This window comes from Pagrus pagrus, assembly GCF_965226575.1.
Source record: "Pagrus pagrus genome assembly, chromosome: 14".
NCBI lineage: Eukaryota > Metazoa > Chordata > Actinopteri > Spariformes > Sparidae > Pagrus > Pagrus pagrus.
Genome location: NC_140198.1, coordinates 29,952,056 through 29,962,281, shown reverse-complemented (window position 1 = coordinate 29,962,281; position 10,226 = coordinate 29,952,056). Strand labels below are relative to the sequence as shown.

Here is a 10,226-nt window from a genome sequence, read left to right as displayed (position 1 = left end):
AGTGGGGCCTCCATTAATTGGACTGGTGCTGGCACAATCCACACATACTGTACTCGATCAGATTTGGATCTGAGGAATTTGGAGGCCAACAGGTGAAGTGAACACCATTTATCATCTTATTACAGTGAAATGCTCTGGATTTTGTATGGATGCCACTTGACACGCCCCACCCACCTAAACAATGTTGTAGACATAGACCCGAGGGAGGTGGCATAGAGCTCATGATATCAAGAGCTCTTTGCCACCTCCCTCGGGTCATTCCTGAGCAGGTTTTGCAGTGTGGGAGGGTGCATTGTCCTGATGGTGGCACCACTGCAATCAAGGAGTTCCATTGCCATGAGGGGGTGTACTATGTCTACAACATTGTTCGGGTGGGTGGGGCGTGTCAAGTGTCATCCATACAAAATCCAGAACATTTCACTGTAATGAGATGATAAATGGTGTTCACTTCACCTGTTAGACCTTTTAGTGTTGTGATTGATTGGTGTAAATCTGACTATTGGCAATAATCATAATTAACCGATTTTAGGTTGATGTGACACATTGATGCTTATTTTGTCAGGTAATTTATTTACTGTTTTGCACCGTTTTCGGTTTGGGTCATTCTTCCCACAACTGAGCTGAAAATAATAAAATAATAATAATAATACAGCAGAGAAAGAGCTCAGATACTGCATAGCCTTATTTACTGTCATGTAACTCTACTAACATAGTACCTTTTAAACACTTGATGATGCCATCCACACAGGCTTAAATTAATTATCTTGCATGCTGCAGCATTGCCATCCAGATAGGTTGCAAACAGAATATAAATATATCAAAAACACAAAAAACAGAATTCAGACCTGGCATCAGTAAAGCTCTTCAAAAATCAAAAATCAAATATTAAATCTACTTCAAAAGCATGGCCTCAACCTTGAGAGGATGTTACTGGAACTGTAGAGCAGTGAAAACATGATAAACAATGTAGTGTATTTAACTACGTAAATCCCAGGTAAACAAATTTGTTTTAGCATAAAGCAAAAAAAGAAACGTTATATTAGAACACACTTTTGCATTTCTTACAAGTTGTTGCCCTTTTAGATGACTTCTTGCTTTTCATTTCTTTTTGCCTTATCAGATAAGTTCTTTGAAACATAAATGAATTAAAAACTCTCTCCTGAGACTTACAAAAAGTAATTTACATTGGTGGTTGAGTATGTCATTATGCTCCATTTGCTGATATCCAATTTACAACGACACAAATGTAGTTTTAAAACACAGCAAGTTTGATTTTTGGTGTCACAGTTACAGTATACTGCATTTATATAAATCATTCACAGTTCCAGTTCCTCATTTAATATCATGACTATAACTAGATATTTAGACAATCAATTTGCCAGTGTTTAAAATCGAGAGAACAAAATATTGAGGTTATCTTTTGAAAAGTCTGACGACAGTTTCATTGGGGTTATACAGCAGTGAAGTGTTTTTTTCTTTTAGCACAGCCAAACAAAGGCTTTTCCACACAGCGCACAAAAACCTAAAAATAAATAAAAAAATAGCATGCTCAGCCAGGGCAAACACATAATAATGATTTGTTATACAGGCCTTAAAACGTGTACAAGGAATTTACTTTCAAAACCAAACCAAAACATTGTAAAGAGAAAACAAAGCAGCAAAAACAAAACACAAAAAACTACCATACAGCCTCACGGAATTACTCAAAACAAACAAACAAATAAACAAACAAACAAACAAACAAACAAACAAACAAACAGGGAGCATTCTCCAGGAACACAAAACAAAATGACACAGTCAGCCTGAGTACAGACATCATATAGTGGGGTGGAAAACAGGTTGTGGGCAGGACTTGGTGGAAAATTACTCTGATTGTTGAGCTTATGTGAAGCCTGATGGAGCGCGTCAGCAGCCAGCTGGGAGTCCGTATTTTTAATGTTGCTTCCAACTGCTTCTTCAACACAAAGACATGTAGTCATTAATAATCATTTCAATAATGAAAATGATTTAATCATGATGCCCAGAAAAATACCATAATGCAAACACATTACAATGACGTTTATCTTGAAGGGTTGTTCCAGTTTACTACGACCTAGATGACCTATATGACTTGTACTCTCCAAAGTAACTGCTGTGATATAGGAACACAGTGACATCACATTTACAACAAAGTCAAACTAGAATTAGCAACTGCTGTTCCTGAGCTATGGCATTGAATAATGGTAAGATAATTTTTCCCTGAACATTATGTCTCATTGAAGTTGACTTTTGATGTTTTGGATATAAAAAGGTCAGCACTTCATTATTTTACCCTTTTAGACATTTGTGTAAAATGTTTTCATTACTGTCATAGGAATTATTGAATAATGACCAAAGTGTGTTTAGAATTGTCCAAAGACCTTGACCTCTGGCCATCGAAATCTTTTCAGTTTATCCTTGATTCCACGTGGATATTTGTGCCAAATTTAAATTAATTCAAGAATGCCATCAGCCACAGCTGAGCTGTCGCCAGCACAGAGGAGTAAAAAACTCCAAGCGCCAGAACACAGTTATGGTCAGAAGTTTACATACACTTGTAAAGAACATGTACATCATGGCATACTTGAGTACAAATGATTTCCACAAGTGTCATTTTTCTGTGACGGAATGAGTGGAACGTGTTGATGAAGGTTCTCAATCATCCAGGTCATGGTAATTCTAAGTGCTGTATCATAGGCAACTGGACTTGTTTCAGTTTCTTGAAGACGTTTCACCTCTCATCCAAAAGGCTTCTTCAGTTCTGAATGAGTGGAACACACTACTTTGTCAAAAAAAAAAAATCATGAAGTTCGGTTCAATAATGAATTGATTTTCACCTGAATTATGTGCTTTTGATAGCCACCCACAAGCTTCTGGTCGTCCTCTGGCTGAATTTTTAACCACTCCTCTTGACAGAATCTGTGAAGTTCAACTAAATTTGATGTCTTCCTGGCACAGACTTGTTTCTTCAGCACAGTCCACATGTTCACGAGTCAGGATTTTGGGAAGGCCGTTCCAAACCCTCTATTCTAGCCTGATTGATCCATTCCTTTACCACTTCTGATGTGTGTTTGGGATCATTGTCCTGTTGGAACACCCACCTGCACCAAAGACCCAATCTTCTGACTGATAATTTTAGTTTTCCTGAAGAATTTGGAGATAATCCTCCTTCTTCATTATTCCATTTACTTTCTTTAGAGCAGCATATTGCTGCTCATTGTGGTCAAACAACTCAGTTTTTGTTTCCTCTGACCACAGAGTTTTCCTCCAGAAGGTCTTTTCTTTGTCCATGTGAGCTTTAAGGTGCCTCGTCTGGATCAAGAGCTTCTTTCTTGCACGGCAGCCTCTCAGCCCATGTTGATGTAAAACACACTTGACTGTGGACACTGACACCTGTCTTCCAGCAGCTTCTAATTCATTGCAGACTTGTTTTTTGGGGGTTTTTGGTTGACTCTTGACCATCCTGACCAGTTTTCTCTCAGCAGCAGGTGATAGTTTGTGTTTTCTTCCTGATCGTTGCAGTGACACAACTGTGCCATGCACTTTATACCTACAAACAATTCACTTCATGAATGTTTTTGTGACAAAGTAGTTTGTGTTCTACTTATTCCATCACAGAAACATGAGAACTGTAGAAATCATTTGAACTGAAGACTTCCATGACATACAGTACATGTTCTTTATAAGTGGATGTAAACTTTTGACCACAACTGTATAAATGATGCATATGCACAAAACCATGCATAAATGACAATAAATAAACTGGGTACATGAATGTCAGTACTAAATTTCACAGTAATCCATCCAATAAATGTTGGCCAATGCCGTGGCTAAAAACACATAGTGCGGTTTAAATGTGTGTACCTCACATCCACACACTTCAGACCAGCTTGGACATGGTTTTCTAAAGTGACATGATCTTTAAAAGTCACTTAAAAATCACTTACACTGATTATTGTGATTTTTTGCATTCTACAAAGCCATACCAATCAAAGGCACATAAATAAGTTTAAAGTTAGAATAAGTAGGATTTTCCTCAAGAATACTGTATAGATTCATACAAAAGTAATGCCTCTCAATCATCACTTATGACCAGCTAGAAGTGTGTGGTGGTGCCTATATCCACAGAGACCCTGCACTCTGCCAGTATTTTCTTATTTTGCTGTGTTCAGGATGTGTCTAGAAGTCAACCTTTGGGCAGTGGGCTTGGTGTGCAGCCCCAAGCCAATACCATCACAAACCACAACTGACAAATCTACTCACTCCATCTTTGATTTTGAAAAACTATGTGTTCAATTTCCCTTTATACTGTAAGGAGCTTTCAACATAAGTGTTGGTGGGAGAAATTCTGAGTCTGAGTGAGATTGATAAAGGGGTATAAGGGGTATCAAAAGTTATGGCCTTTAAATACGAAATTCTCTCTTTTTGATACTATCCTTCCACTTCAGGGAAATGCTGTCCAAGGAGACACAAAGAGAAAAAGATCGCAACTTTGGATGCTATTTAATGAATATTGAATGTGATTAACCCAGAATGCTGAACACCATATTACCTTCACATCAATTTGGGAATACATTTTTGACCAGAATGAAAACTGTGGAATTTTCCCCCATTATTTATATTGAAAGTTCATTAGGAGGGGGCCCTTTAAAGGTCAGTATGAACAGGAGGATTCATTACAGCAAGAAAAAACTGTTCATATGTCCACCTGACTATAGTTTTAAGACAGACTTGAAAATGTTTCCTTTAATTATGATGATTCCAGATTATGGCTTACAGGTATGTGTGATCTTATGTGTGAACTAATGATGGAAAGTATGAATAACTTCATCAGTGTGTAGACTCACAATTTGCTCATGCAGTGTTGTCTAAATTCACTAGTGCAACACACTGTGAACTTGCAGTAGGTGCTGTTATTCCCACTGACATGTCATAGGAGTGGTCAAACACAGAGAGCTGTTACTATGGAAACAGTGCTAACTGTATACCCATTCATGAAAATGAGGCTAGTGAATGTACATCTACTTTCAACAATGACTGGGATTTGTAAAACAGAACCAAGTGTATGCACAGCTTTATAAATATGACATAAAGAATGTGTATGCAAGTTTTAGTCATGAATCTCTGCAAAGTTTAATGCATTAATGCACAGTAAGATGACCAGATAGGTTTAAACAAACAGTGGAGTCACCCATCACCTCTTTTGTGTCAATTTTTCTGTTTCCATTTTTTTTTTCTCTGGGACAGGAAGATATTATGCCCATTCTTACTTAGACCGACAAAGCTCTGATTTGCCCACAAAAACTAAAAAAAAAAATCGATGAGCACAACACCAGACAGATTTGAATCACTGAACAAGTCAGTGATATGGACGGCAATTCACATACTGTATCTGGAACAAGGCTACATTTTATCCACATTATCTAAATTTGTGGTTTCCAACTGGAGGAAAAAAATCTAATGGGGTTTCAAGATGATTAATGGGATGAAAGAAAAAACAGTCTTTGTTTTATGGGTGACATGGTAGCAACAACTTATCTAAACCATTTTATTGTGAGGTAAACCTGAGAGTGAGCACACTGGAGATGTCAGTAATAACCCCTCATAACACAGGAAAGTCTGAGGTTAAAGTTGAAAAATCTGTCTTACCCTCTGACCGATTTGTGCCTCGTCTGACTTCTATTTAACAATGTCACCATGTTATGAGATCTCAGCGATTAATTTGTGGGGATCTATTGGGTCTGATGATGGCCAAACCGATAAAAACCTACAAAAATAACATACAAGTTGTGGCAGGGCTCTAGACTGTGACCAAAGTGGTGCAGTGCGCAGGATAACATTTTATGTTGCCCAATGTGGGAGAAACACCACCCTGCAGAATTAGAAAGCCCCACAGTTTTGGACAAAGCAGTTCCAGACCCACAGATCCAGTCAATGTTTTGATAACCCTACACAGTGGTTAGCTTAATATTTTGAAGCTAAATAAGCTAATGTACTGTAAACTGTGGAAGCTTTACTCTGTCACACATCACATCACTACATCACTCACATTAGCACACCTTGCAAGAATGGTAGCTGTTGGTGTAATTTTCTTCAGTCTAAAATAAGTAAGCCTAATTAGTTTAGCCAGCTGGCAAATTGTATGATGGATGGATTTGTTTTTAATGTCCTCAGACAGAAGAGGTGCCTGGTTTGTTGGATAACAACAAGCAGCATCAACCGAATGTGCTCTTTTGAAAACATCAGTGGTGAGTTTGTATTTTTAATAATGTCGATTTAGAAACTATGCTGACTTTGTCACTTTTTGTTTTGCCTCACCACTTTTTCATACGTCGCTCACTGTGGTAGCCTAGGGAGCATATTTGATCTGCTGGTTAGCCTAGTATGTGTTTATGACTCAAACTGTGGTCTGAGTAATGTTGGACTAACATGCTGTTTTAACACAACTCAGGAAAATTCAGTTAGAAGCTACAAAAGTACTGAGAGCTGAGCTGAACACACTGACTTTTAAAAACGTCTTTCTCTCAGGTTTCCTGCACAGACATGAGTTGAATATTGATTTGCAACACACACACACATCCCTGCAGCCCTCTTGGATGCGGGGTGGGCGTGGCTTGGCCCTACTCCAGTGCAGTTTGATCATGGATATGGCTCAGCTCAACTTGGTGCAGTAAAACTGGTGGAAAAGCAAATCTGCGCAGCTCAGTTTGACTCAGCATGGTCAAAAGGGGGTGGAAAAATGACATTAATCATGCAGCCTCTCTTCATCAGAAAACAACCATACAAGCTGACTGTGCAAGTGGACAGGATGGCTGGTTGGGTAAAATAATGATTACTTTCCCCCCGGAGACTGCTGTTCATGTCCAGTGTGAAACCAAAAGTCAATGGTGACTTATTTAAAGTTACTAGTTAACTTATGTCACATACATTAAGTAACTTAAGATATGTAAAGACATACAATACATACATAACTTAGTTACATAAGTAATGTACTTATTTTAACCCAAACCACGATTTTTATCTAAACGTAACCAAGTAGTTTTGTTGTCTTAACCAAACTGCAAGTGTATGATGAAGGGCCGGGACGCCTGTCACTGGTACAGTGCAATGGTAATGCTGTGTTGGGTGCGGTGATACATGTTGTTTTTGGAAGTCACTGGCTACCGACCTCATCCATTGTTAGGTATGAGGATGTGTTGGTGCAACCAAGTGAGAAAGTTGGTAGCACCAAACATTAGTCTGGAGCCCTGTGTGGTATACTAATTGCAACATGTATAATGACTATTTCAAATTTGCACTTGAACTTAAATGTAACTTGATTAGACTGCCTTCGTGTGTATGTATATCAAAAGTGACAATTCTCACCTCTTTTGTTCCATGTAGTAAAACCGCAGTGCTGTTAAACAGTGTGGTTGTTCTCCTCTAATTTCTTGCTCTCCTCAGGTGTTCCCACCTCCTTCTCATTAGTTTTCCAGCTTCCTTGTCTGTGGTGAATACAGGATTACAAAACTGTGATGCACCTCTGCTAAAGAATAACATTCTTACCCTACTACAGACTGCACAGTCAGCCACTCCCCAGCAAGCTGCAAACTCATCTTTACAGTATGCACATACCATGTTAAATTCTCTCCTCTGAATTTACACCTGCTTCTGCTGTATCTCCATCTGATATGTGCTCTGAAAGCCTCCCACCCTAAATCCTCAGCTGCATATCACTTCTTTGACATATGTGATAATTTCAGGGCAGACATTGTTCAATCTATTGTCAGAGACTGTGGCTGTAACCTTGACCACCTTCCTTCTCATTATTAGACCAAATCCACTCTCAAGACTACAAATTGTGGTCTCTCCTTCTGTTTAGAATGTTTAAATGTTTAAAATGTAAATGTATGTGTTTCTATACCTTGAATTCTTCATGTAGAGCCAGTAGATGAGTCCCACCATGGCAGCAGCTATTAGAAGCCCTGCCACGACACCCACTATGAGCTTCGCCTGGTCCTCGGAATCCTCCCGAGAGCCTGAAAATAGATCAAATAATCAGTACTCTGCTTCAGCTTCCCAACAGAGTACTTAGCTCTGATGCAAACACAGACACTGAAATCATAAAATCAAAGAACTAGGAAAAAAGTTTCCTCTGTATATCATCCTCTGTGCTGCTCTATGTGACCATTTTAGCTTGGGTACACTACAGAGAGCCAGAGTCCTTTTCAAACTCGCTGCAGTTCCCTAAATCACAAAATAAAGTTTCTTCTGCGGACACTTTATTGCTTCGTCTCGAGTTTATAGTTCTGTAACTTGTTCTAGTTGTTACTGTGGTGGCAGAAAACCATACTAAGTTGAGTTTTGTTTATATTCTGGGAAACAGCAGCAGTGCACAAAGAAGTGTTGGATATTTTGGAGATGAAGGTTGCTTGTGTGTTCCTTAAAGGATGAGATCATCAAAAAATTAAAATTAAGTCATTACCTACACACCCCAATGTGATGGAAAGTCAGGTGAAGTTTCATAATCAACAAAACATTTCCGGAGCTTCACAGCAAAACAGCATTCTCCTAAACAATTGAAGTAGCTGGGGACTTGTTTTAAAAAGTCTCATTAAGATCCCTTATTGATGCGAAAAAGTCGTTGCTTACATCCTCAGTGCGGTCTAGCTCCAGCACCCACTTCAGGGAGTTAACGCTTTTAGCTTAGCAGCAACAGTAAAGATTTTAGCTTTAAAAAGGGTGTAAAAACGTCTTTTTAAATCACTTTGGGATCTTTGAACTTTCGGAGTCAAACAAGCTGTATGGAATGTTTTGTGGACTACGAAAGTTCACCTGACTTTACATCAGCATGGTGGGAGTAGACAAAGACTGAGTATTAATATTTGGGTGAACTATTCCTTTAATATAAGAGAGCATTAATGTCAGAATGCCTGTTCATCACATTTATATTAATCATTCTGATTTTCTCCCCAGGTTAATTGCAGCTGTGCTATGGATGCTGAAAGGCACTACCTGTGACTTCCCAAAGGAGAGCATGTGTGCATGATCTGAGTATCCTGTAGACTGACATTATTCTACTACAGTATAATTAAAGGTTACAGGAATTGAAAATGGTGGGTGATGGGAGACTGAGTGCAGCTTTGATGAACAGAAAATTGATCACTCATCCAACAGTTTTGAAATTAATCATATGTATCTACATCAGACACATTGAGTTACTGAAATGTTGTCTGTTAAAAGGCTGTATATTATCTACATATGTCTTTTTATGGAGGATCATATAATGTACTTTAAATACAGTACACAGTAACACTGTTTAACAACCACCAATAATAAATGGTAAATGTGTCGTTAATTAAACTTTCACTGTTAACGAACAATGAGTTCACACAGTATTGTTTGAAGGTGAAGGGATGAATATGGGTCTGTTTAAATGAAGAGAGAGTGATGGGTGTTTACTGGATGCATAATCAAAATATCTACCAAGATAACAGTAAATCTGCCACGATGCCAGGTTTTACCTCAAGACTAGTTTGATCATTTGAAGAAAAAACTTTAGAATCTCCAGTTTCTAAAATAAAAATAAGGCCAAAGGAAAACAAACTCTTACCTTTATTCTCAATGTCCTCTTTAAAAACTGAAACAAAACATAAATAAATTAGAACTCGTAAAAAGAAAAGCCAAATAAAAGCCAAACTATGCTTATGCTGTTAGTCCAAAAACCCCAAAGTCAAATTCAGCACTGAGAGAAGCCTGGCCAGGTGCAGCCTCACAAAATGAAATCAAACATTTTACCGATTGTTAAGTAGATAGGGGTACTGCCAACTTATTTGGTCTAGTAGTGGGTGGGGTGGTAGTTGGGATATGTTTGTGCTAGACCGGGTAATGTTCCGAATCTTCATTAAAGTTTTCAAGCCTGTTTTTTGTGCTATATACAGTGGTGCTTGAAAGTTTGTGAACCCTTTTGAATTTTCTATATTTCTGAATAATATGACCTAAAACATGATCAGATTTTCACACAAGTCCTAAAAGTAGATAAAGAGAACCCAATTAAACAAATGAGACAAAAATATTATACTTGGCCATTTATGTATTGAGGAAAATGATCCAATATTACTTTATCAATCCACATTCTCATCCAAATCCAGGGGGGATGCTATTCTGTTTAGAAAATCTGTACCATTTCAATTATCTGGTCTCATTACTGACCCTTCCGGTAGACACCC

At 38.2% G+C, this 10,226-nt stretch overlaps 1 protein-coding gene across 4 annotated transcripts in view; it reads right to left on the bottom strand.

Annotated features, from left to right (window-relative positions):
* Window positions 1-204: 204 nt before the first annotated feature.
* Window positions 205-10,226, bottom strand: part of alcama (activated leukocyte cell adhesion molecule a) — a 123,831-nt gene continuing 113,809 nt past the window's right edge. For 2 of the 4 annotated variants that reach the window (XM_084372761.1, XM_084372759.1), the window contains exons 13-16: window positions 9,611-9,637; window positions 7,922-8,036; window positions 7,384-7,502; window positions 205-1,951 (exon numbers count right to left, since the gene is read on the bottom strand). In XM_084372761.1, coding sequence (XP_084228887.1) covers window positions 7,418-7,502; window positions 7,922-8,036; window positions 9,611-9,637 — 227 coding nt within the window. In that variant the 3' untranslated portion in view covers window positions 205-1,951; window positions 7,384-7,417. Of the gene's footprint in view, window positions 1,955-7,383; window positions 7,503-7,921; window positions 8,037-9,610; window positions 9,638-10,226 lie in introns of all 4 variants that reach the window. The other 2 variants (XM_084372760.1, XM_084372762.1) reach the window with 2 other exon arrangements.